The following is a 27,550-nucleotide window of genomic DNA, read 5'->3' as shown; positions in this document are numbered from 1 at the left end:
GTGAAGTACATCGGATCCGTACCATAACGTTATATAAAATTTACATGGAACAATCATCCAACCAACCACCTGTCCTCAGCAATCACTTTTGCTCAGTCCCTTGGGTGGTTTCTGAGACCAGCCTTGACTGTATAACTTGTATCCATATTGATATATATATATATATATATATGTCACAGTAGAGATTGGAATCCAGTAGAGTCCGGAACTCTACTAGTAGAGATTGGAATTCTAATCTCAACTAATAGAGACTGGAATTCCAATCTCTACTTCTAGTAGAGTTCTGGATTCTACTAGTAGAGATTGGAATTCCAATCTCTACTAGTAGAGATTGGAATCGGGATCTAAATATTGGGATTCCAATCTCTACTAGGAGAATTCTACGAGGACAATCTCCAATTCTAATACTATTAGTAATAGGAGAAATTCGGATTGCATCAAAATGTTTGGAAAAATAGACTGAATTATTTCACACCTAAAATTTCACAATAGCCAAGCCTACATTCACGATTAATATTTAAGGCGAATCACTTAATGTTTTAGATATCTGATAACTTTGACATCAACTTTGGAACTGGCTTGGCAGGGGTGAATTAGCTCTTATACCGAGTCACTAACGAACTGGAAAAACTGGTTGAGCATATATTGAGTCACTAACTCATAATGGCCGTATGCAAATGTCTCTGATTGGCATTTCAGTGGCATTTACAAATAGCAATTCACTAAAGTTGGACTAGACGGCTATCCCCATGGTTAAAATGTGTTTTGACAGAAGGTTTATTAGATATCTAAAACATAAAGTGATCCACCTAAAATAGTAATGGTGAATGTAGGCTTACCTATGCTGAAAGTTTAGGTGTGAAATGACTATTTTCGAAAACATTCTGATACAATCCAAATTTATCCTATTATACATGTAATAGGAGATTGTCCAGGTAGAATTCCAATCTCTACTAGTAGAATCTGGAATTTTCCTAGTAGAGATTGGAATCCCAATATTCGGATCCCGATTCCAATCTCTACTAGTAGAGATTGGAATTCCAATCTCAACTAGTAGAATCCAGAACTCTACTAGTAGAGATTGGAATTCCAGTTTCTACTAGTAGAGATTGGAATTCCAATCTCTACTAGTAGAGTTCCGGACTCTACTGGATTCCAATCTCTACTGTGACATATATATCGGGAAGGTAGCTATATAGTAACTATTTTGCTTTAATTTGGCCAGAACTGAGCGGTTTGGAGGAAACTTGCGATGACCTCATGTAACCAACTGTGAGTTTTTGGCAAACCCCACCAAAACTCCTCAGGGATCAGCTGAAGGCCACACGAAAATAGAGACGGACAGGTTTTTCCTCTGAACCAATGGGATCGCTTGGTGATGACAGCATGAACATGACGTCACAGATAATCAAGACAATACCGGGAAAATTGGACAGCTTTTGTTTGAAATGTGTATTTATAGCAAAGTGTACAATAGAAAAATGGCGGATATCTACTTTGTAGCGTCACGGGTATTCCCCATATGTCCACCTTTAAAGTGTATAAGACGGAGCGAAGATTTGTGCAAGATCATACGTCCGACGTCGCCTGTCCTGAGCTGGACGGCCATTTCACCGACCCACGACAGTTTAGAATCCACAACACTTAGTCTATGTCACAGATCGGTAAAAGTTTATCTGTAGAGGAAGATGATCCCAGAGAAGCTCCTCAGCCAGGGTCGGGACCACAGCAGTCGCGGCTCTGTCATCCAGCTCTTGGCGGCCGGTGTTTTCCTGGTTGCCGTCTGCCTGGTGCTGTGGCAGGGGGCTGAGCTGAGGGAACGCCGGGTCGTGCTGGACAGCGTCCTGGACGAAGTCACCCTCCTGAGAGAGCGAGACAGCATACAGGACCGGGAGATAGGGTACCTGAAAACACAGGTTCATCTACTGATGAACGACAGGGAAGACGACAAGACGAACTCCGAGTCCCGAAAAGCCATCGTCCAAGATGAGATCCTTCCGGAACAAGATTTGACAGCAGGGACTGAAGTAAGGATCCATTGTTTTCTTCATATTTCGTAGTTGCAAATAGTGGATTTTCGGATTTTACTGGCAGGAAATTTCCCCTTTTTCCTATCACAATATAATCGTGCATACCGTAGTCAAATTTCGTGTGTTCATTTTAAACCTGTTAAACAGCAGATAAACTAAACTATCTAGAAATCATCTCTGGATTTTCTTAGGCGAACGCGATGTTACGTTACTTCAAAATGAGGGATTGTCCGATTCGGACAATCCAATAAAAGTCCGTCGTTTCATTACATTCCAAGTCACCGAGAGGGTTTTGAAACATTGTCTGTAACAAGTTTGAACTATTTTGAATAAAACAATATCTAAGTCATATCAAGATAGTTCAAAATAAGTTTAGATTGTTCAAACAATTGAAAATGAAACATGTTTGAATTCATTTGTATAAGTTGGAAACATTTTGAAATATCTCTTCATTTAGAACTTTATGGACAGATCTCTTTATTTAGAACAATTTATAACATTTGTTTGGCCATCTAAATATTTCTAGTGTTCCAACATTTTGCACATATTTGCATCATTTTCCAAATGGTAGATTTCGGTTATTGTCCCCATAAAAGTAGGTGCCAAGAAGCCCTTTTTGTGTTTTGTCTGCTTCTGTTTATTTTTAAATTTCACGGCTGAACTTTGGTGTCGCTTTTTTGGATCTATGCATTAAGGCCAGTCATAGTACCCATACCTGACAGGGATGTGTGAATTGCTTTCTTCCCAGCCAACTGTCCCAATTTAGAAAGTGTACCAATATTTACAAAATGTTAGAACATTTTCCAACATGTTAGAACAAATGGCGAATTTATGTTGCTACATTTTAGAAACTATTACAAATAACACAATCAATGCTAGAACTAATTCTAACATATCGGAACACTGTATGATAGTGCTGCGTACCGGTACACGTACCGGTACTGTGTACCGGTACCGTACCGTAAAAACTGATTAGGTACAGGTCCAAAATACCGGATCATGAAGTACCGATACTGTACCGATATAAATTTACACCGAGTATCTGCTTATTTTGTGACTGACCTCATGGCCTTATACAACACCAAACGTGACCAAAGTGATACATTGGAACAACGTAACTAATATGCAGCAGATCATTCAGGCAGGCCGGGAGTTTTAACAACAAGGCCAAGCGAGTATGGGGGTAGGAAATCTAGTTGTTTTCTTTGAATAAAGATACTGACATTATTGAAGAAGTTCAGAAGAACTCATGTTAATTTTTCAAATTGTTCAGGTACAGGTACAGCTACAGGTCCGGACTTGTACCTAAACCTTTGTACCTGATGTTACGTTTAGGTACGCAGCACTACTGTATGACTATTTAGAACATCAATGAATTGTTCTAAGCAGTTTGCTATCTCAGTTAGAATTGTTCTAAACAGTTACCTATCTCAGATTTGTTCTAAACAGTTACATATCTCAGTTAGAATTGTTCTAAACGTACAGTTACTAATCTCAGATTTTTACAAATGTTCCGAAAATGTTGGACCAGAAGACAAGCAAACACCCACACGGTAAAGTGGAGTTGACGCTACAAACAAACAAACAAAATAATGTGTTTTTACCAGAACCGGTGACTGGCACTAATATGCACGAACTCCTTTGTTCTGATAATTTGTGACCTCTCACGTTTTGAACGTACCACAAATGTTAACTCCGCCCACTTGACACAGTGTCAGCTACGTCTATCTGTCATTTGAAGTATTAAGAAGCCACGAAGAGTGACGTCTTCGTGAAATATACTTGTTCAACCGCCTGTTTTATTATGTTGTTTTACACGCACTTGTGTATGAGTACAACTCTGAAAGAATTCGTCCAGATATTTTGAATACATATATTATGGTTTTTCTTGAAAACTTCAGTGTCATATAACGTTACCGTTGCATTTACAGTGCTATCACTTTGAATCATCTACCAAGTTTTGCGTGCTTGTTGTAACGTTACCAAGTACATTCTTTATGTAATTTGAGTGCACACAGGAATCAGAATCATCGTTAATGAGTTTAATTCGGATATCCATTGATTAGAGCTTTGGTGGACTAGATATCTTAATTACATCTCGATAGACTGGATCATTTTGAACTTTGACCTGAAACACTGATTCGCCTATATGGATCTGATATGAAATATTGTTTCCCCTATTTATAGTCGGAGCCGGAGTCTACGGGCAGTGATGTTGATAGAGTTGATCCGGACTTTGACACCCCCTGGCGACTGGAAGATGAACTGCACGACAGGTCGAAGAGGCAAGCTGGTGAGCGCTCAACTATCCATGCTTGATGACCAAAACACGGGAAAGAGTTCAAACCAGGACAAAATTGTAGAACAAGCTCTATAAGACATCAAGCGGTTCCGCTCTCCGAATACATGTAGTTGTAGGAAATGCTGTTTCTTTAAGTTTTGTTACCGTGATGATGTCATCTGCACATTGAACTCTCTTTATTTCCAGGGTGCGCAGGGTGTAAAGGAGAAAGGGGGCAAAGAGGACCGAGAGGCAGACGAGGAATAAGGGTAAGAATTATTGGTATTTCATAGCCAAAATTACCAAAGAAGAATATTTTGTTTTGCACAAAGTACCGTCTTATAAAGGACCACACACAATTAGTTATTATGTGTCTTTTTGCCCGTTCAGGGTGTAGGGGGAAAACCAGGCAAAAATGGAGATCCTGGTCCGCCTGGCCTGAAGGGCGACACCGGAGAACCAGGGCCTAAAGGCGACACCGGAGAACAAGGGCCTAAAGGCGACACTGGAGAAACTGGACCTAAAGGCGACACCGGAGATCAAGGGCCTAAAGGCGACACCGGAGATCAAGGGCCTAAAGGCGACACCGGAGATCAAGGGCCTCAAGGCGACACCGGAGAACAAGGGCCTAAAGGCGACACCGGAGAAACTGGACCTAAAGGCGACACCGGAGATCAAGGGCCTAAAGGTGAGACTGGAGATCAAGGGCCTAAAGGCGACACCGGAGATCAAGGGCCTAAAGGCGACACTGGAGAACAAGGGCCTAAAGGCGACACTGGAGATCAAGGGCCTCAAGGCGACACTGGAGAACAAGGACCTAAAGGCGAGGCCGGAGAACAAGGACCCAAAGGTGACACTGGAGATCAAGGACCCCAAGGCCCCAATGTGAGTTAGTGTTGCATATACCTATAACTGGTACTAGAATAATCAAATGTGCAACATCTCGTGAGTTCACATGAGTCTGGGAAATAATCTTGCGATCGATCAGTTAAGGGTTGTAGTTCTACATTTCTTTTGTGTGCTTTCTTTATAATAGAGGAATACGTTTTTTCCTTACAATAGGGAACAAAAGGTGACCAAGGCCCAGTCGGCCCCAAGGGTGACCCTGGCTCGCCTGGCCCACAGGGAACAAAAGGTGACCGAGGCCCAGTAGGCCCCGAGGGCGACCGTGGCTACCCTGGGTCCAAGGGACAGAAGGGTGACCGAGGCCCTGTCGGCCCCAGGGGCAACCGCGGCTATACTGGCTCCAGGGGACAGAAGGGTGACCGTGGCGTGCCTGGCCCAGTTGGTCAATACGTCCGCCGATGTGAGTACACTGTGACTAATTCTATGATTTTACGTCGTCTTTGAAAGCGAATTATTTAGATAATATGCGACCCCTGCTGTTGGTATTACATCAAATTCACAAAAGACTTATACTGATTACGTGGGTAGCATTCTCAAAACTGCGAGAGATTTTCTTTGGGACCTTGGATGAAGCTCTCGTCTTTTTCGCTCTTACCTGAATGAGGAAACGATCGACAATATATATTAGAACTTTCAGTTTGTAAGCTACTAGGCCTAAGTCAGAAGAACCTATTCTCCAAGCAGAGGCTTCGATCGAGAGGGGTAGTTTTGGCCGGGATTTCTATTAAACGTTTCTCTCCTCTGCCTGGAGAATAAGAAGAAGCCATTGTATTACCTTTCTACTTCTGAAATACTCGCACTGTTGCATTGTTTGACAAACAAGATGTTGTCTATACTAATTTAGCCAAACCAGTCAAACTGAACTTCGCTGACTCTGTGATGAAATGCTGTGTTTTAGAAATGACTGAATGCAACTTACGTGTTATGACGAACGGTCTTTCTAAAAAGAAGTTACTAACCTATCTTTGTTACTGAATATTCAGGTGAACAAGGACTTGTAGACACTGGTCCGGAAACCCCTCCGGCGACCCACGCTCTCGCTAGGCCGGGCGGCTCCGGACCTTTAAGAGCTCGCTCTATCTGCAAGATCCACCGCTTCAGCAATCCTTTCCATGGCGTACCGATTGTGCATATTGGTCTCGCCCACCTCGACCATTCCTTTGGCCAGGAACGGCTCCACACGCATGTGAAAAGTAAAACAGCAACCTATGCCGAAGTATGCATACATACTTGGGAAGAAACGCTGTGGTTTAGGGTACAGGTAGATATCCTCGCCTGCCTCTGAAGAGAAATGGTCCTAATTTCAATCATGTCAACAAATCAGTTTCATGGGTCAATTTTCATGCAAGAAATGTATCTCATCATCTCATCTTGTCTCAAGTTATCCTAATTTAGCCTTGTTTCAAGTTATCCTAATAATCAGGTTATCACATTCGTATGGCTTGCTAAGCAATAGGTTCGTAGTATTCTTGTGGTGGGGATAGCTGACTCGGTTAATTTATTATTCATCATCAAGTTTAGTTTGTATATTTTTGAACGATTTAAGTTGATTCCTGTTCAGAGACCACTGCACATGTAAGTGGTCCTATCAGTGTGTACCATCACGAGGAATATCAAATAAACCATCATTAGTATCGCATTGGTGAAGTTATCATTATTTCTATCTCCACACATTGAAGGGTACCATCTTGTATTGTCAAGGTGGATAAAATTATTCTTTTCTTTTGATAGGTTTGCCAAAGAAAATGAATATGTTGAATGGCAACAGGGACAACATGGTCGTGTATGTATGTGCATGTTTTAGTTATGTGTGGATAAGCACGTGTGTTCATGTGTGTGCGTGTGGGTGTCTCTGTGTGGGTGTTTGTGCGTGTTTATTTGTGTGTTTGTGTGTGTCTGTGAGTGTGTGTGTGTGTGTGTGTGTGTGTGTGTGTGTGTGTGTGTGTGTGTGTGTGTGTGCATGCGTGTGCGCGTCTTGTGTGTTGGACTGATAAAGCAATGATCACATAGTATTACGTAACCACAAGAAGTTTTAAGAAGAAGTAAAACGACAGAGGCGTTTGAAGGACACGTTTAGATGACCTCATGTGACCGAAAGAGTTAGTTACAGAGTGGTGCCATCAATTAAACAGCCCTTAACTTGAATTGTGCGGTATTTGGTGGTTTGTCCAGTTCAGTCGGGTTGGAATACAAATAACATATACAATGGGCAGATTTTGTGTTAATCTAATATCATATTACACATATCGGTATATCCACAATGCTCTCGGTAAGGTATTGTTCTCGCTTCGGTGAGAGCCAAGCGGTTCGGAGGAAACTCGTATTGACCTTGCCTTGTCAGGTGACCAAATGTGACATTGAGAGTTTTTGCAAACCACGACAGAGGCGTTTGGAGGAAACGTTTAGTTGACCGCATGTGACCGTAAGAGCTAGTTACAGAGTGGTACATTTCCACAGCCCTTCAGGCACTAACTGAGAGATATCATTAACTTGTGCGTGACTTGTCACAGCCACTCTGAACCAATAGGGCAACAACTTTAAGGTAGAAATACAAGTGAAATTGGACAGAATGTGTGTCAATCAGACATAATGATGTATCTTGTTTCCACGTTGATTATTTATCGTCGCTCTCGGAAAGGTACAACGTTCTCTTCGGCCAGTACAGAGGCGCTTGGAGGAAACGTTTAGTTGACCGCGTGTGACCGTAAGAGTTAGTTACAGGGTGGTACATTTCAACAACCCTCCAGGCATTAACAGAATGACAACTTGTGACTTGTCACAGGCTGGTGTGTCCAACTGAGTCTGAAACAATGGGGTTTACAAAAATCAAGTAGGAATACGTCTAAAATGGGCTGATTTTTACAGTGTTAATCTGATAATAACTGCCGTCATATCAAGTGAATTGCATCCGTACCATAACGTTAGCGTTAAATGAAATTTACATGTACCAATCAACCACCTGTCCTCAACAACCACTTTTGCTCAGTCCCTTGAGTGGTTCCTGAGACTAGGTTTGCCTGTATTACTATTATATAGTATATAACTTGTATCGACATTGCTATGTCTATTGCTATATATCTCTCGGGAAGGTAACTATTTCGCTTTAATTCGGCCTGAACTGAGCGGTTTGGAGAAAACATGTGTTGACCTCGATGATTCAGGTAACCAGCTGTGACGTGGAGAGTTTTTGCAAACCCCACCAAAACTCCTCAGGCATCAGCTGAAGGCTTCACGAAACGGACAGGTTTTTCCTCCTCACTCTGAACCAATGGGAACGTTTGGTGATGACAGCATGGACGTGACGTCACGAATAATCAAGACAATACCGGGAAAATTGGGTAGCTTTTGTATAAATGTGCATAATTAGCAAACTGTACAATAGAAAAATGACGGATACCTTTTTTGTAGCGTCACGGGTATTCCCCATGTGTCTACCTTACAAGTGTATAATGTATAAGACGGAGCAAAGACTTGTGCAAGATCATACATCCGACCAACCTCCTTGGTCCGACGACGCCTGTCCAGAGCTGGACGGCCATTTCACCGATCCACGACAGTTTAGAATCCACAACACTTAGTCTCTGTCACAGATCGGTAAAAGTTTATCACTGTAGAGGAAGATGATCCCAGAGAAGCTCCTCAGCCACGGTCGGGACCACAGCAGTCGCGGCTCTGTCATCCAGCTCTTGGCGGCCGGTGTTTTCCTGGTTGCCGTCTGCCTGGTGCTGTGGCAGGGGGCTGAGCTGAGGGAACGCCGGGTCGTGCTGGACAGGGTCCTGGGCGAAGTCACCCTCCTGAGAGAGCGAGACACCATACAGGACCGGGAGATTGCGAACCTGAAAGAACAAGACATCATACAAGACCGGGAGATTCGGAACCTGAAAGCACAGGTTCATCTACTTATGAAAGACAAAGAAGGCGACAAGACGCAGTCCGAGTCCGAGACCCGAAAAGACACCGTCCAAGACGAGGCCCTTCAGGAACAAGATTTGACAGCGGAAACTGAAGTAAGAATCCATCTTTATACAAATGTATTTAATCAGTTGCAGATAGTGGTCATACTTAAGGTAGATGCATGTTACAATTAAGTTTTGCTGTAAGGAAATTTTCCCTTCTTTTCTTTGATAATATTGCTACAAAATCTGTAAAAGACTCCAGAAGAGCCGAAGTACCCCCTTGACGATACACATGAATGTTCATCGCTGTTGTGTAACTGGACACCGTCAGGTGTATCACAATGTTATCGGGTATGCCATAGTGTTCATTTTGACCTGTTGATTAAAAACAACACCAGATAACGTTTATTTCCAACCTCTAGCAGTTTCTTGTAGGCGGACGCTGGGTTACGTTACTCGAAAAGTAAAGGATTGTCCTAATCATAAAATTCACTATGTTTTATAAATTCATTAGGTTGAATTATTACAGCCAGTAGGTTCCAATCTGAGTAATGAGTCTGTTGTAACGCACTCGAGGCACGTCCTCGAACACGGGACCCCGATTATACGTCTCTTCCGATAGACGGTGCAGCCCCGACTAGCTAGGATACCCTTTCCGGATTCGATCCGGGGTCTCACAGTAAGAGTCATTTATCACAAACGAACCGCCCGCCCGCTTGCCTGTTTATACCAGAACCAGTGACCGGCACTAATGTGCACGACAACACCTTTTCTCTGATAATTATTTGTGACCTCTCACGTTTTGAACTTTCCTCAAATATAAACTCCGCCCACTTGACACGCTGTCAGCTACCTATGTCATAATATATTATGTCCGCGGAAGCCACGAAAAATGACGTCGTTGTGAAATATACTTGTTCAACCGCGTTTTCATCACGCTGTTTTACACGCCGTTGTGTACAACACTGACCAAAAATACATCCAGAGATTTTGAAGTATGGGGTTCATCTACATGGACTTAGCACTAGAATGGCTTTCTTGAAAACTTCAGTGTCATAACGTTAACGATGCATTTACAGTACTATCACTTTGAATCAGCTACCAAGTTTTGTATGCTTGTTGTAACGTTACCAAGTACATTCCTTATGTAATTTGAGTGCACACAGGAATCAGAATCATCGTTAATGAGTTTAATATGGATATCCATTGATTAGAGCTTTGGTGGACTAAATATCTTGATTACATCTTGATAGACAGGATTATTTTGAACTTTGACCTGAAACACTGAGTCGCCTTTATGGATCTAATATGAAATATTGTTTCCCCTATTTATATTTTGTAGTCGGAGTCTACGGGCAGTGATGTTGATAGAGTTGATCCGGACGTTGACACTCCCTGGCGACTGGAAGATGAACTGCACGACAGGTCGAAAAGGCAAACTGGTGAGCGCTCACCTATCGATGCTTGATACGGTCTCAGGCCACAGGATCGTAATCAAGCTTCCTATCTTAATACAGTGTAATCATATAAAAAAGACACTGTCAAAAGTCACCTGCCTGAGTTTTAGTCCACGAAAAACATACATTCAGGCAGGGGTGTCAGACCTCTAAAGTTTCAATCTAGAGCAGAATTTCAACTTTCTAATCGGCACAACCCCTACGAATCCGGCCATGTTTACAAAAATTAACCTTTGACCTCCTTCTCTACCTGATAATCACACAAAACACCAAACTTCTACTGCCTACGGACACCACAAACATGGAGGAAAGTCTGATTTTTCATCACAATTAGAAGGTTGAAGCCCTTACCTGTAACATCCAGCTCAGAAATACCAACATATAATAGTATAAAACCCTTTACAACTACTATTACCAAGGGTACCAACTATAGGCTAAAAGTTGGCCTTCTGCGCCTGCGCGGATTACTGGAGTGTCGGTCTCATGTCCAAAACACAGGGAAGAGTTCAAACCAGGACAAAATTGTAGAACAAGCTCTATAAGACATCAAGCGGTTCCGCTCTCAGATCACTAACCATAATAAAATAGAATACATGTAGTTGTAGGAAATGCTGTTTCTTGAAGTTTTGTTACCGTGATGATGTCATCTACACATTGAACTCTCTTTATTTCCAGGGTGCACAGGGTGTAAGGGAGAAAGGGGGAAAAGAGGACAGAGAGGCAAACGAGGAACAAGGGTAAGCATTATTGGTATTTCATAGCCGAAATTACCAAAGAAGAATATTGTGTTTTGCACAAACTACCGTCTTATAAAGGATCACACACAATTAGTTATTATGTGTCTTTTTGCCCATTCAGGGTGTAGGGGGAAAGCCAGGCAAAAATGGAGATCCTGGTCCACCTGGCCTGAAGGGCGACACCGGAGAACCAGGGCCTAAAGGCGACACTGGAGAAACTGGACCTAAAGGCGACACCGGAGATCAAGGGCCTCAAGGCGAGGCTGGAGAAACTGGGCCTCAAGGCGACACCGGAGAACAGGGGCCTAAAGGCGACACCGGAGATCAAGGGCCTCAAGGCGACACTGGAGAACCAGGGCCTAAAGGCGACATCGGAGAAACTGGACCTAAAGGCGACACCGGAGATCAAGGGCCTCAAGGCGACACCGGAGATCAAGGGCCCCAAGGCGACACTGGAGAACCAGGGCCTCAAGGCGACATCGGAGAAACTGGACCTAAAGGCGATACCGGAGATCAAGGGCCTAAAGGCGATATCGGAGAACCAGGCCCTAAAGGCGACACCGGAGAACCAGGACCTAAAGGCGACACCGGGGAACAAGGGCCTAAAGGCGACACTGGGGAAACTGGGCCTAAAGGTGACACCGGTGATCAAGGGCCTCAAGGCAACACTGGAGAACAAGGACCTCCAGGTCCAAAAGTGAGTCAATACTACATAACCGGCACTGGAAAGGTTTAGTACGTCAGACCACAGTACAGTCGGTGGATAAACGTTGAAAAACGTTTTCGTTTGATGAAGCTCGATGGAAAAGATTGTAGTTGTACGTCTTTTTGCCGCTTTGATTTCTTTGATGATATGGAAGGCATTTTCATTCCATCAGGGGTCAGGAGGTGACACGGGTTCCCGTGGCTCCACAGGCTCCAAGGGACAGAAGGGTGACCGTGGCCTCACAGGTTCATCTCCACAGACATACATCCGTCGATGTGAGTACAATGTACCTAGTGATTTTCCGTCATCTTCTAAACCGAATCATCAAACCAGTTAAGCCTTGACGCCTCGTGTTTGTCGATATTCGCCAAATTCACAAACATTTCAAAGCACATGTTATATTTTTTGTGGGCATGGATATTGGCAGAAAAACAGCAAGAGCATTCCTGAACACATTAGTTGTTTTGTCTTTTTCTGCTTATCTGAAAGAGGAAACGATTAAGAAGATATTAGAAATTCCACAGGCTACTGGGACTATGTCTTAATCTTGATACGTCTGATAGGCTTGCACTTGAAATGATTGTATTGCTATAACAACGAATATGACGTTGTTTTTACAAGTTAAGCCCCTCCTCTCACTGGACCCGCGGTACGCTGGCGGCGTCACTGCGTCCTAAACTGGATTTGTGTTTACTTTATAATGGGAATATCATTCAAAACGTACAAGTATGGCAAAAGACAACAAAACGCACAAAGCTTAAAAAGATTCCTTTTTTTGGTCGATTCGTTGAGTGTTATGTCAATTCGATCGGCCGCGGGTCCAGTAAGAGGGGGGGCTTAAGTCAGACCAGCCGAACTGAACTTCTCTGACTTGCTGTGTTTTAGAAATAACTGAATGCGATCTTGATACTTGTTAGTCCAAATTGCTCGCTGAAAAATAAGTACTGACCCTCATTAACTTGGTCATTGGATATTCTTTCAGGCGAAAGTGGACGGGTAGACACTGGTGCTCCACCCCATGAAATCTCATCAGGCTTCGGATCTCGCGACGCCTGCAGAACCCACCGCTTCCGCAATGCCTTCCATGCCACTCCGACTGTCCATGTCGGTCTCGCTCACCTTGACGGCCACAATGGCGAGGAACGGATCGTTACGTTTGTTAAGAGTGCTTCAGCTACCCAAGTGGTAGTGTGCATGCGTACTTGGCATGATACGCTCTGGGGTAGGGTGCAGGTAGATTTCATCGCTTGTGCCTGAATAGGTCTAGAACGGTCTTACATTTCAGTCATGTTAGCAAGTCAGTTTCAGAAAATAAAGGCTTTTACTTGACTTGACACGTCTTACTTTTCATGTAAGAACAATATCTTGAAGTTATTGTTAAAAAAGCACATTTTGGTATAAGATTAAATATGATATACGTGTCAGAAGACATTTTAAATAAAGATGATTTCTTCTGCCTGTTTTTATGTTGAGCCCATACGTATGGGCTCAACATATTGTTTTTGTTCACTTTCTTCTTCTCCTTCTTCTTCTTCTGCCAAATCAGACATACTCTGTGGTATCAATTGGCAGTACAGGATGACGTCGCGGCGCCCGATTTCATCCAGAAACTGGCACTACATACACATCACAATTGACAATTCAGAGGAATTGTGGACGGTGGTCACAGATATGTACGACAAGCACACAGCGAGTATCCAGGAAAGACAGTCAAACGTGCACATGGCAATGGCATCAGACCATCGACGCCAGCACACAAGCTCGCGGGCACATCATCGGAAAGTTCAGATGTTAGAATGACCACGGATGGGGTATGTAGGACCTGAACTTCAAACACAAGTTTGGCCAGTTTGGCAGACAGCCAGAGGACATGCAGTGGCCTCTTGGGGTGTCAGCTGACAGCAGGGGAAACATAGTTCTGGCAAATAGAGGAGAAAACTCTGAGGTAGGTGGTGCAGAACATGGCAGAAAGCTTCAGGTGTTCTGCACAGATGGTACACAATAGAGTGCGTTGCGCTGATTGGAGACTTCGACACGTCACCCATGCTCTCATGATCAGGTGATGCTGCTGATTTGTTAACCATCTTCTTCTCAGCATCCGATACAGGGTTAACCTTCTTGTCGTCAGATTCAGTCATCTGTTCCTGCTTATCTCAGTCGAGCTGTGGAAGCCTGTCAGATAACTTCGCCTTGTCGTCTTGTTTCTTCACAAAATGCTTCTTTCTCTTTTGACAGTGCAGCGGACATCTTGTCGCTAACCAGGGAATCCAGACTATATTTCCTCCAAGTACGTTTCCGAATGCGACGCTCCTCTTCCTTCATGCGTTGCCTGCATCCGTCTCTCATCGCCTTGACGGTTTTCTTAGACTCTTCCGTTCTAAGACTGATCTTCTTCTCCTGTTTTTCTTTCAATGACCGCCCGTCTTCAGTCTTCAGAGCCTCCAGGATGTCTTCGATGGTGTACAGACGATCTGTGTCGTTAGGCGGCGCTTCTAACCTCTCGTTAACGGGTGCGTCTTTTGTCAACTTTTCTGGGCCAATATATAGGATGGAGATCGGTTCCACACCTTTACTGCCGGCAAACTTTGGTTGGTCTGTAACCTCACCATGGCGTTTTCTTTCAAACTGTCGCAACCCTTCACCTATGTCGTCCATCGTGTACAACGTCTGGGTCCCACTGTCTTCATTATCAGAATCTACGGCAAACACAAAGTAGAATGAAAAGGACACATTATACTTTTGATTACTAGAGACAAATAAAATCCTACATGCTGGTGTACAAGTGTGTTCTCTCTTTCAAATGCTGACACAGTTGTGTCGTTGTTTTTCGAATTTCAATTGTGTATTTTTACAATGCGCAGCTTTGATCAACATGAACTTAACAGACTATCCAATCCGAACCGAACCCCTCCACAATGTGATCAATGAATCTTCTAACGATGAATTTGACAGTCTTATAATGTTTTCAAAGTCCCATCCCTTCTCCAGGGGAAGTGTTTGAATTAACCGCTATGCAATACCGTGCATTGCAGTGAAACAACAATACAACGTAAGATAAACAAAATAGAAATAAAAGAAAATCTACACATTATGTCAGCAAATTTACAGATAATTGCATATCAAATAGATACATGGAAATAATGTATTACACGAATTAAGTTCACCTGACAAAGGAAATCTCAGTGTGGCCGCAAAGCAAGGCGAGAGCAACTGTCCAGGGACATGGAGTATCTCGTTAAACTGATGTGAAAACTTTAATACTTCTCTTACCTTGTGCTCCCGCCTTTGGACTGTAGTCGTCCTCTTCACTTATATAGAACAGAACTGTATCCCCAACTTCCGACATGCCGATGCTAAGTTGTCGCAGATTTGGAGTCCAGTGTATGGCTGAAAGTCAAGCTCTCCCAACACAAGATCACGCCTCTTCTTTTACTGACTGACGGCGCAGATTGTTTGAGGAGCAACACTATAACAGTCGGGATGGATGACATGTTCTACAACACGCTACGTCTAAACAATAGAGTGTCGCCATGGAGACGGTTGTTCGATAAAACGATGGTAACGGTGTTCTGGAATGCCACGCGCGATCCGCTGAAGCGTTCGATGGACCAAGGACATTATTTTCAATTCCTTGTCAATGGTTTGTCAGTATTTTATGCCATATTTCAACGGTTGGTACAAAATGTATGCTCCCTCAATCGACTGAGTGTACAGATACAGGCGCAAGCAACTTCATGTATTTGGAGGCTATTATAACTCCCTTTTCTAATTGTCCTCTCCTTTTCTAGGACAATGAAAACTGGTAGGCGTGCAAATAGAAGCAATGGAAATCACCCACTGGCACATAACCTTTTTCTAATGTAACTACTATACAGCAGCACAACTCAACAGATATTGAAAAAACACGATATCTCTTTAAAGAAACTCAACCAATTTTCGTTCATGATTACATTCGCCAAGAAGGTTATATTTTTGCGTTTGTGTGTATGTGTAGTATGTATACGTATTTGTGCGGATGAACAGCATAACTCAAGAAGATGGAATGTCTTGATTTTTGGTATATGGGTAGGTCTTGATTAGACCTGGAAATTATTAAAGTTGTACTGCAGTGGACTTGTTTTCATACCTCTTGTTCTGGACATGTCATGGTCGTGATTTTTGAGAGGTGGATTGCTCTTGGACCAGAGAGTAAATGGTATAGGTTTGGCCCCCTAGCGGCTTTTTTGTACCTGCAAGAGCAGGTTTTGCTTCAGACTTTGAAAGAGAATAGCTCAAGAAGGAGTTCATGGATGGTCATATTTTTTAAATGCAGATAGCTTGAGTGATGACTGAAGTAATTAGATACTTATCTTGGAGATCAGTGTATCAATTTCATACTTGTGGCATCTGGAAGTTATGTGAATGCGAACATGGTTGAATACGAATTATACTAATGAGGAGCTCATTTGCAAAATTGATGATAAAATGCTGGAATAGCCTGTCATACTTTGGACAACTTATGTTATTTTGGTGGATAAGAGGATCAACTATGTTTCATTGACCTTATTTGCATAATCAATGAGAAGCACTCATAATGCGTCAGTCATAAAGGTTTTAAAACCATTTGGCGAAGGTATGAGGTTGTGGAACTCTAGTTTTGGTAATGTTTACATTCAGTTTTTGACAATTCTAAGCTCGTATCTAAACAATATCAAAGAGAAGGTTGAGCTCAAGTCAGCGACGTCGCTAATATATGCATCTGGTTTGATATTTTGTAGGCGTACGCGTATTTCTATAAACGTTACATAGTCAATGTCAACAAATCACCCAAATTGAGAGAAAAATCTTGCTCAGCTAACTTCCCGTGTTACCGATCAACCAACTACGGTCTGTATCCGGATACAAAAGAGCAAGGGCCCCAAGGTGAGTCAATGTTACGTACAACTGGTAGTCTGGTACTATAATAGTTTAATGTTCAAGATTTGGTCAGTTGAAATGGCGGATAAACAGTATGGGGAATTATATCCCGATCGATGTAACATTATCTTACTTGGCGGTTAAAGATCGTATTCTAGATTTTTTTCTAATGCTTTCATAGTATAAAAGTACTTTTTCCCTAACAACAGGGAACAAAAGGTGACCGAGGTGACCCTGGCTTAGAAGGGTGACCAAGGTCCGGTCGGTCCCAAGGGTGACCGTGGCTACCCTGGGTCCAAGGGACAGAAGGGTGACCAAGGTCCGGTCGGTCCCAAGGGTGACCGTGGCTACCCTGGGTCCAAGGGACAGAAGGGTGACCAAGGTCCGGTCGGTCCCAATATATATTTAATCCCAATTGCAATTATTATTGGTGTGTTTGTGTGTCTGTGAGTGTGTGTGTGTGTGTGTGTGTGTGTGTGTGCATGTGTGTGCCTCAGAGTGTTACCATATGAATAGTCACAATATTCTCGGTACTCTACTCGCTTTGTTCAGAACCAAGCGATTCGAAGGGAACTCGTGTTGACCTCAACAGGTGACCAAATGTGACCTTGATGAAAACCACGACAGAGGCGTTTGGAGGAAATGTTTAGTTGACAGCATGTGACCGTAAGAGTTAGTTACAGAGTGGTACATTTCAACATCCCTTCAGGCGTCAACAGAAGGATAACTTGTGCGTGACTTGTCACAGACAGGTGTGTCCAGCTCAGTCTGAAACAATGGGGTAGAAACAGGTAGGAAAACAAGTAGAAATAGGCAGATTTTGTGTATTCATGATATCTCGTTAATTCCACAATGCTCCCGGCAAGGTCCTTTCCTCGCTTTGGTCAGTATTGTGCGATTTTGGGGAAACTTGAATGTGTTGACCTTAAGTGCAAACCACGACAGACGTTTTTGGAGGAAACGTTTAGATGACCGCATGTGACCGAAAGAGCTAGTTACAGAGTGGTACCGTCAATTAAACAGCCCTTCAGGCATTAACAGAAGGATGCGTGACTTGTCACAGACACAGGCAGATGTGTCCAGCTAAGGTTGGGATTTAAAATAAAAACAGAAAGAAAGAAAGGTAAAATGGGAAGATTTCGTGTAAATCTCGCCTCATATTATATATTACCATATCCAGAATGATATCGGGAAGGTAGCCCGCTCGCTTTGGTCAGAACCAAGTGGTTTGGAGAAAACTTGTGTTGACCTCATCAGGTGACCAACCATTGTGACGTTGCAGTATTTTTACAAACCACGACAGGAGGAAACGTTTAGTTGACCGCATGCATGTGACCGTAAGAGCTAGTTACAGAGTGGTACATTTCAACAGCCCTTCAGGCATTAACAGAAGAATAACTTGTGCGTGACTTGTCACAGACAGGTGTGTCCAGCTATGTCTGAAACAATGGGGTAGAAACAGGTAGGAAAACAAGTAGAAATAGGAAGATTTTGTGTATTCATGATATCTTGTCATATCCACAATGCTCCCGGCAAGATCCTTTCCTCGTTTTGGTCAGTATTGAGCGGTTTTGGGAAAACTTGTGTTGACCTCAGGTGCAAACCACCACAGACGTTTTGGAGGAAACGTTTAGATGACCGCATGTGACCGAAAGAGCTAGTTACAGAGTGTAACATTAACAAAAGAATGCGTGACTTGTTACAGACACAGACAGATGTGTCCAGGTCAGGTTGGGATTAAAAGAATAGATAGAAAGACAGGTAAAATCTCGATGAAATCTCGTATACCTCTTGCTTCAGTCAGAACCAAGCAGTTCATAGGAATCTTGTGTTGACATCATCATGTGACTAACTGTGACATTGAGAGTTTTTAAAAACCACGACAGAGGCGTTTGGAGGAAACATTTAGTTGACCGCATGTGACCGTAAAGGTTAGTTACAGAGTGGTACATTTCAACAGCCCTTCAGGCATTAACAGAAGGATAACTTGTGCGTGACTTGTCACAGGCAGGTGTGTCCAGCTAAGTCTGGACGGGGTAAAAAAATAGGAACACAACTAAAAATGGGCAGATTTTGTGTAAATTTCATATCTTATAATATTTTGTGATATCCACAATACTATCGGTAAGGTACCCCTCTCGCTTTGGTCAGAACCGAGCGGTTAGGAGGAAATTAACATGTGTTGACCTCAGGTAACCAGCTGTGACGTGAGAGTTTTTGTGAACCCCGCCAAAACTCCTCAGGCATCAGCTGAAGGCCACACAAAAATAGAAACGGACAGGTTTTTCCTCTTAACTCTGAACCAATGGGCACGCTTGGTGATGACAGCATGATCACGTGAACGCGACGTCACGGATGATGACGACAGAATACCGGGAAAATTGGGCAGCTTATGTTTGATTGTGACATCGCTGTATATTTATAGCAAAATGTACAATAGAAAATCTAATTTGTTTGCGTCGCGGGTTTTCCCCTGGCGTCTACCTTCTATGGCGGAAAAGAGGTCCAAAGTGTATAAAAAGGACCGAAAACTTGTGCAAGAACAGTACTCCAACGTCGCCTGTCCCGATCTGAACACTTAGTCTCTGTCACAGATCGGTAAAAGTTTATCACTGTAGAGGAAGATGATCCCAGAGAAGCTCCTCAGCCACGGTCGGGACCACAGCAGTCGCGGCTCTGTCATCCAGCTCTTCGCGGCCGGTGTTTTCCTGGTTGCCGTCTGCCTGGTGCTGTGGCAGGGGGCTGAGCTGAGGGAACGCCGGGTCGTGCTGGACAGGGTCCTGGACGAAGTCAACCTCCTGAGAGAACAAGACGCCATACAGGACCGGGAGCTCAACCAACAGAGCGGAGAGATTCGGAACCTGAAAGCACAGGTTCATCTACTGATGAAAGATAGAGAAGACGACAAGGCGCAGTCCGAGTCCTCAAAAGACACCGTTCAAGACGATATTCTTCAGGGACAAGATTTGACAACGAAAACTGAAGTAAGAATCCATCTTTATACAAAATATGTACATGTATTTATATTAGTTGCAGATAGTGGTCATACTTAGGGTAGATGTATGTTACAATTAAGAGATTTTCCCTTTCTGACCTCTCACGTTTTTTGACCTCTCACGTTTTGAACTTTCCTCAAACTTCACCCACTTGACACATTGTCAGCTACGTCTGTCATAATCAATTATGATGACGTCCGCGGAAGCCACAAATAATGACGTCGTTGTGAAATGTACTTGTTCAATTGCCTTTTTGTCACGCTATTTACACATATGTGCACAACACTGAAAAAATACATCCAAAGATTTTGAAGTATAGGGTTCATCTACATGGTTGACTTAGCAGTAGAAGGGCTTTCAGTGAAAACTTCAGTGTCATAACGTTAGCATTGCATTTGATTTGATTTGATCTGATCTGATTTGATTTGATTTGGCTGTAACAAAGTACAACCAGGGCTACCCAACTAGCTAGCTGAAGGCTATTACAAAGAGTTTGCCCTTGGCGTGGCATTTACAGGACTATCACTTTGAATCAGCTGCCAAGTTTTGCATGCTTGTTGAAACGTTACCAAGTACATTCTTTATGTAATTGGAGTGCCCACAGGAATCAGTAGATACAGCGTTAATGAGTTTAATTCGGATATCCATTGATTAGAGCTTTGGTGGACTAAATATCTTAATCACATCTTGATAGACAGGATTATTTTGAACTTTGACTTGAAATAATGGCTCGCCAATGGATCAAATAGAAAATATTATTTTCCCTATTTATATTTTGTAGTCGGAGTCTACGGGCAGTGATGTTAATAGAGTTGATCCGGACGTTGACACTCCCTGGCGACTGGAAGATGAACTGCACGACAGGTCGAAGAGGGAAATTAGAGGTGAGCGTTCATCTATCGTTTATTGATACGGCCTCATGACCAAAAACAGAGGGAAGAGTACAAATCAAGTAAAAATTTTAGAGCAATATCAATAGACATCGAGCGGTCCTGGTCTCAGATCACAAATCATGATAATAGAACAGTTGTATGAAATGAAAAGTTTTGTTAACGTCCTGATGTCATCTACACATTGAACTCTCATTTTGTCTTTATTTCCAGGGTACCGGTGCACAGGGTGTAAGGGAGACAGGGGACCGAGAGGACCGAGAGGACGACGAGGAATAAGGGTAAGCTTAAAATGGTATTTCAAAGTCAGAACAAATATGAATATTGTGTTTTGCACAAAATACTGTGTTATAAGTAGTTCTTACGTGTATTTTTACCCATTCAGGGTGTAGGGGGAAGGCCAGGCAAAGATGGATATCCTGGTCCGCCTGGCCTGAAGGGTGACACCGGAGAACCAGGTGCTAAAGGCGACACCGGAGAACCAGGTGCTAAAGGCGACACCGGAGACCAAGGGCCTGCAGGCGACACTGGAGAAACTGGACCTAAAGGCGACACTGGAGAAACTGGACCTAAAGGCGACACTGGAGAACAAGGTCCTAAAGGCGACACTGGAGAACAAGGGCCTAAAGGCGACACTGGAGAAACTGGACCTAAAGGCGACACTGGAGAAACTGGACAAAAAGGCGACACTGGAGATCAAGGGCCTCAAGGCGACACTGGAGAACAAGGGCCTAAAGGCGACACCGGAGATCAAGGACGTCAAGGCGACACCGGAGATCAAGGGCCTAAAGGCGACACCGGAGAACCAGGACCCAAAGGCGAAACCGGAGAACAAGGGCCTCAAGGCGACACTGGAGATCAAGGGCCTAAAGGCGACACTGGAGAAACTGGACCTAAAGGTGACACCGGGGAACAAGGACCTCAAGGCGACACTGGAGAGCAAGGACCCAAAGGCGACACTGGAGAGCAAGGGCCTAAAGGTCACACCGGAGATCAAGGGCCTAAAGGCGACACTGGAGAACAAGGGCCTAAAGGCGACACTGGAAATCAAGGGCCTAAAGGCGACACTGGAGAAACTGGACCTAAAGGCGACACTGGAGAAACTGGACCTAAAGGCGACACTGGAGATCAAGGACCCAAAGGCGACACTGGAGATCAAGGGCCTAAAGGTCACACTGGAGATCAAGGGCCTAAAGGTGACACTGGAGATCAAGGGCCTAAAGGCGACACCGGAGAACAAGGACCTAAAGGCGACACCGGAGAAACTGGACCTAAAGGCGACACTGGAGAAAATGGACCTAAAGGCGACACCGGAGAACAAGGGCCTCAAGGCGACACTGGAGATCAAGGGCCTAAAGGCGACACTGGAGAAACTGGACCTAAAGGTGACACCGGGGAACAAGGACCTCAAGGCGACACTGGAGAGCAAGGACCCAAAGGCGACACTGGAGATCAAGGGCCTAAAGGTCACACCGGAGATCAAGGGCCTAAAGGCGACACTGGAGAACAAGGGCCTAAAGGCGACACTGGAGATCAAGGGCCTAAAGGCGACACTGGAGAAACTGGACCTAAAGGCGACACTGGAGAAGCTGGACCTAAAGGCGACACTGGAGATCAAGGACTCAAAGGCGACACTGGAGATCAAGGGCCTAAAGGTCACACTGGAGATCAAGGGCCTAAAGGTCACACTGGAGATCAAGGGCCTGAAGGTGACACCGGAGAACAAGGGCCTAAAGGCGACACCGGAGAACAAGGGCTCCAAGGCCTAAAGGTGATTTAATGTAACATATAACTGTTACTGGAATGATTAAATGTTTAACATTTCGCTAGTTCAAATGGCGGATAAACAGTCTTAAAATAATCTTGCGATCGATCAGTTAAGGATTGTAGTTCTACATTTTTGTTTGCTTTCTTTAATAATACAGAAGTACTTTATCCTTACAATAGGGAACAAAAGGTGACCAAGGCAACCCTGGCTCCCCCGGGCCAAAGGGACAGAAGGGTGACCGAGGTCCAGTTGGCCCCGAGGGCGACCGTGGCTCCAAGGGCGAGAAGGGTGACCGTGGCGTGCCTGGGCCAGTTGGTCAATATGTCCGCCAATGTGAGTTCACTGTTACTAATCTTGTGATTTTACGTCGTCTTTGAAACCACATTATTTAGATAAAATGTAACGCCTGTTGTTTGTAACTATTCGTCAAATTCACAAAAGATTTAACAATACTACTTACGTGCATGGGTAGGACTCTATAAACTACGAGAGACATTCATTGAGACGTTGGATGAAACTCTTTTACGGTCTTACCTGTACGAGGAAACGATTAATAAGATATTCGAACTTTCAGATTAGTAAGCTACTGGACCAAAATCGGAAGAACCCACTTTATACCCTCTCTACTGCTGAATAACCGGTGCAATGACCTAGTGGGTAGAGTGTTTGCCTTGCATACGGTAGGTCGTGAGTTCAAACTCCGGCCGGGTCATACACACTGCTTTCTCTGCTTAGCACTCAGCATTTGGGAAAGAGTATGGAAGTTAAACACACACCACTACCAGTGGACTAGCCCACTGCTGTAGTGACTTGCACAAAGTTGTATGGCCCAGGGCTGCCGAAATGGAGATGGGCGCCGCCTTATGCATCGCCTGGTGCGGGAAGGACCTTAACTACTGAAATACTTGTAGAAAAAGCGTTGTCTATACCAGTTTAGTCAGACCAGCGAAACTGAACTCTGAAATTCTGTGTTTTAGAAATATCAAACAAAATGAGATGGAACTTGTTACCAGAAATGGTTTTCTAACGTTTTCGTTGAATATTCTTGCAGGCGACCTTGGACGCGTAGACACTGGTCCCCCGCCCCACCTGATCTCCGCTGGCAATGGAGACCGCGAAGTCTGCATTATCTACCGCTTCCGTAATGCCTTCCATGGCGTACCGAACGTTCATCTCGGTCTCGCCCACCTCGACCATCACTCTGGCCAGGAACGGATCCACACGTACGTGAAGACTGCTACAACAACCTATACCGAAGTATGCATGCATGCTTGGCATGATACTCGATGGGTTAGGGTACAGGTAGATATCCTCGCGTGCCTGTAAAGAAAATGATAAAAAATCAACATGTCTAAATTTTCGTACAAGAAAAAAATCCTTTTTTTAGCAGAATATTTTTGTATAAGGTTAAATATGATATTATATTTCTATATGTGTATATGTTAGAAGAAACTTTGAATAATTATCAAAGTATCCTCTGTCAAATATATGAAGACAGTCTTGATCTATAATTTGGCTACCATGTGAGAGGGACCCTTTGTACTAAAACGATGATTAATGACCTGGTATGATAATACAGTGCTAAACTTCCTTCCAACACTAAAGTATTCACGGATCAAATTTTCGACGACCACTGTCGCCTTCTTCAGGATCAATAACAATATAGTGTGAATACAGTACAATAAAGAAATCATCACAACTTAGTCATTTATACATGGATTTTCATTAAATGTGAAGCTAAACTAGATAGTTTAGTTAACAAAGAAACGCAAACCAAATTAGGAAAATGTATCTATAGAATCAGCTTTAGTGTGACACTTGAAAATAGAAAAAGAGGGCCTCAACTGTATTGTCTTATTTAAGTTGTTCCAAATGGTTTAAGTTATCCTGAAAATTATGTGTCCGCGGATTACGGATCACACCACAATAAGGACGAAAACTGTATCATTCTGTAGTATCATTGGGTTTGGGATATCGTGTGGCAGTAGATTCGTAATACTGTTGGAATCAGTCTGTTATTGCTGTGTCATTATCATCAACAACGTAAAATTCGATGAGTAATTCTTTAATGAAGAGAATCGAACTACTACTAGTAACAAATTCGATACCAGGGTCAGATGCCATGCAGTTTGAGTAGACCATTGTCTACTGCCTGTATGTTGAAGACAGAATAAAAAGACGGGGTTTTCTGGGGCACGGCAGTCAGGACAGCAATATAGAACCATATCGGAGAGAACTTGTTTTCAGTTGAGACGAAGTGAGCAGAGCCAGCATCATATAGTCTCAGTCAGTCTGCCTCAGGAGACTCTCGTTCCCAGTTTACGGGAAGCCTTGTCTTGCGTCCTTTCCCTATTCCTGACGTGCTATTCAAACCCGAGTCGATAATGATTTGACACCAGTGTTACTTACTGTTATATTGAATACAGGAATAAAAGACTTGTTGGTTGTGATGCCATCTTGTATCGCGTCCATTCTTCTTACATGCTTTATTTCATTCAAGTTTGAAAATGTGGGCATCTTATTTTTTTGCCCATCTTGTTATCTTTCGCCCGCGCGCATTAATTTTGGAGTCTGCAGAGGATATCATTCATAAAAGTTACTTGCTGTGGCCTTACGTGCAAGAAGTGTTGTGTTCCTGAATATAGGTAGCGCTTCTACGGGTGGTCACAGTGTTACACGAGCTTCTCGTGTGGTGCCTAAAAACCTAATATTTCAATGTTAAATCGTGTTTTTAAGAGTCTTAAAGGCCATATCAGAGACAAATCTGCAGTACCGCTCACGGCCGCCGCGATAAAAGTGGCAAAGGCGACCGTCAAAAATCATGAACATCCATCCATGGCTTCAAGAGTTACGCCGTCTGCATCCACAGTCACTCCACCATAGCCAATCCGAAAATATAACCTTCGGTAGAAGGTAATATAAGATATATCAAGGCGTGTTTTGGACAAGAGTGGGGTGGAAATATAACACCAGAGACACAGCTATCACGCTTTCTTATCTTTGTTCCACAAAAAAATTAATCTATTATACAAAACGTCACCTACTATATCTACACTATGGTAAGGCATATTTGGTACATATCATGTATGTCCATGTTTGTTAAAAACAGGGGGTGGAAGTGTCGTTGGCCCAGTCAGGGAAGGTGTTGATGTCATAGATGGGCACGCCAAGGGTGTTGATCATGACCATGAGAACCAGCAGGCTTGTGGTGTTCATCAGGAGCCCAGTCTTCACCTATAGAGTAGAGTAGAGAAACTGTTATAGTTGTTAAGGGACTGACCGTGGATGAACGGTTAAAACCTGCAGTGAATTTTGTGAACAGTTTGGGTATAATGCTTTGGTCCCGATTGCGCCGGTGCCCGTGAGAAGAGGCTACATATTTTCCACATGAAACCCATCTATGGTCAAATTTCAATTCTGTCGGCCCATCCTCGATTTAAGCAACAACAACAACAAGAGTTCCATGACCTCATATCTCCATGAACAATTCTATTCACGCAAATGACTTATACATTTGCATAATATATGCTTGGCCATAAACACCTTTATCTAACTTACACATGTTGCAATATTGACAGTCCTGTTTATTTTCCAATTAGATGAATTATGGTGTTTTTGCATTGATTATGCAAAGTATGAATTTTTTTGCATAATTGGTATCTGTTGATGATCCACTTTCCATAAACTACATACGTCACATGTATTTGAGTCTGATAATGGAAAACACAGCAAATATAGATTATCCTCATTAGCTATGCAAATTAAGTCCCAATTAGCATAAGTTGCACTTCATTGTGAATATCTCTATCTAAGATACCTGTATACTAAATATCATGGAAATCCGTTGTTCCTTTGTTCAGTTATTCTCCTTAGAAGATTTTCACAAAAACGACCCTGCAGTTCCAGAGGAAGCTGCTAGGGGACCCAAACCTACACCACTTCTTTATCACATCACAAGCTATCTGCTACCCAAAAAATCAAGACCACAGCACGTCCAGGTCAAAAGATACAAAAATTGAAGTTCTGCTCCAGTACCAAGGTCACATACCAGGGGGCCCAAAATCGACCTTGAATTTCGGCTTCACAACACCTGCACACATACCAAATATTATTATAATCCATCAAGAGGTTCCTGAGTTATGCTGACTACAGTAGTCCGGAAACACAAACAGACAGACAAACAGACAAACAAACAGACAAACAGACAAACAGACACACCAAAAACAATATCTCCATTTTTCCTGGAGATAAAAACGAGCACCTACTTCTATTCCCGCTTGTTTGAGAGGAGCAGGAGTTGTCTACACGGGCTGACCTCAGGAGGTTACAACGTTCTGGTCTTTGAGCTGGGATAATAGGGGAGGGGAAAGAACGCGGTCCTTCCAGTCAGCCCCGAGAACTACATTAGGGCCCATTCGACCCAGGGCATTTTATGCTTCATCACATGCTTTATTCTGGAAGAAGATTCGATTCATAGATTGATAACTGAAATTCCTATTCAGTCAAAACTTTACCTCGTGTTTGTTTGAACTTGTTCATTAAAAAAAAGCTTCAATTGACCTGCAGGCCACTTTTCGTTGACGTCATAAGGTCAACAGGTCAGACAATATATACAACAAAACTAGAGTAAAGTATTTGTGCTACATATACTCCAGGTTTGCTGTTTGTTAAGCGATTACGGGGTCTTGTTATAGATATGAATTGGTATTGAATTTTTCTTCTTATTTGAGTTGAATTTGTGATAGTTGTGTGCCGATTTGTTAAAAATAGGGAGAACGCTGGCGACCCCAAAAAACACCCCTCCCAAAAAAATGGTATGGCGACCCTGTGACGTCACAATTCAAGATGGCGGCCACCACACATGTCAACGGATCCAACAAAGGTTAATTTTGCTACACAAACCTGTAAATACGGTTAACACCATTTAAAGTCCTAATAAATCTACACACATATTATTTACACATGCATGGTAACTGTTACAAAATAA

The 27,550-nt window shown here is 43.2% G+C and overlaps 3 protein-coding genes across 7 annotated transcripts; 2 read left to right on the top strand and 1 right to left on the bottom strand.

The window, feature by feature from the left end:
• The first annotated feature begins 1,539 nt into the window (after positions 1–1,539).
• On the top strand, positions 1,540–25,014 carry LOC136422939 (collagen alpha-1(I) chain-like). Of its 5 annotated transcripts, none has more exons than XM_066410871.1 (8): positions 1,540–2,027; positions 4,224–4,323; positions 4,519–4,580; positions 4,702–4,999; positions 11,862–11,942; positions 21,560–22,566; positions 22,743–22,896; positions 23,615–25,014. In XM_066410871.1, exons 1-8 carry the CDS (start codon positions 1,689–1,691, stop codon positions 23,887–23,889), a joined length of 2,316 nt encoding a protein of 771 aa, XP_066266968.1. In that variant the 5' UTR covers positions 1,540–1,688; the 3' UTR covers positions 23,890–25,014. The 5 variants fall into 5 exon arrangements, with proteins under 5 accessions (XP_066266968.1, XP_066266964.1, XP_066266966.1 ...); XM_066410867.1 differs by having other exon boundaries at positions 11,511–11,942; XM_066410869.1 differs by lacking the exons at positions 4,224–4,323; positions 4,519–4,580; positions 4,702–4,999 and adding exons at positions 10,456–10,555; positions 11,246–11,307 and having other exon boundaries at positions 11,429–11,942.
• On the bottom strand, positions 14,189–15,477 carry LOC136423254 (uncharacterized). Its single transcript, XM_066411363.1, has 2 exons — positions 15,284–15,477; positions 14,189–14,709 (listed from the first exon to the last, which is right to left on the bottom strand). Exons 1-2 carry the CDS (start codon positions 15,357–15,359, stop codon positions 14,189–14,191), a joined length of 597 nt encoding a protein of 198 aa, XP_066267460.1. The 5' UTR covers positions 15,360–15,477.
• LOC136423253 (uncharacterized) lies at positions 19,103–21,555 on the top strand (the record flags this gene model as incomplete). The annotated part of the gene is made up of 4 exons (XM_066411362.1): positions 19,103–19,893; positions 20,687–20,789; positions 21,009–21,076; positions 21,181–21,555. Coding segments are annotated over exons 1-4 (906 nt in total), but the record flags the coding sequence as incomplete, so codon positions are not given.
• Positions 25,015–27,550: the final 2,536 nt, after the last annotated feature.

The sequence above is a fragment of the Branchiostoma lanceolatum genome, chromosome 17 (genome assembly GCF_035083965.1).
Source record: "Branchiostoma lanceolatum isolate klBraLanc5 chromosome 17, klBraLanc5.hap2, whole genome shotgun sequence".
Lineage (NCBI taxonomy): Eukaryota > Metazoa > Chordata > Leptocardii > Amphioxiformes > Branchiostomatidae > Branchiostoma > Branchiostoma lanceolatum.
The sequence above is the reverse complement of the archived record's forward strand: the minus strand, read 5'-3'. Positions and strand labels throughout refer to the sequence as shown.

Bases quoted from the DNA above. Each gene is read 5' to 3' on its own strand.
- LOC136423254 (XM_066411363.1), bottom strand. From the start codon at position 15,359: ATGTCGGAAGTTGGGGATACAGTTCTGTTCTATATAAGTGAAGAGGAC. The intron at 14,710-15,283 runs GTAAGAGAAGTA...TGTTTGCCGTAG, and splicing joins TCCAAAGGCGGGAGCACAAG to ATTCTGATAATGAAGACAGT.
- LOC136422939 (XM_066410867.1), top strand. From the start codon at position 1,689: ATGATCCCAGAGAAGCTCCTCAGCCAGGGTCGGGACCACAGCAGTCGC. The intron at 11,943-21,559 runs GTGACACCGGTG...AAGGACGTCAAG, and splicing joins TGGGGAAACTGGGCCTAAAG to GCGACACCGGAGATCAAGGG. The intron at 22,897-23,614 runs GTGAGTTCACTG...ATATTCTTGCAG, and splicing joins TGGTCAATATGTCCGCCAAT to GCGACCTTGGACGCGTAGAC.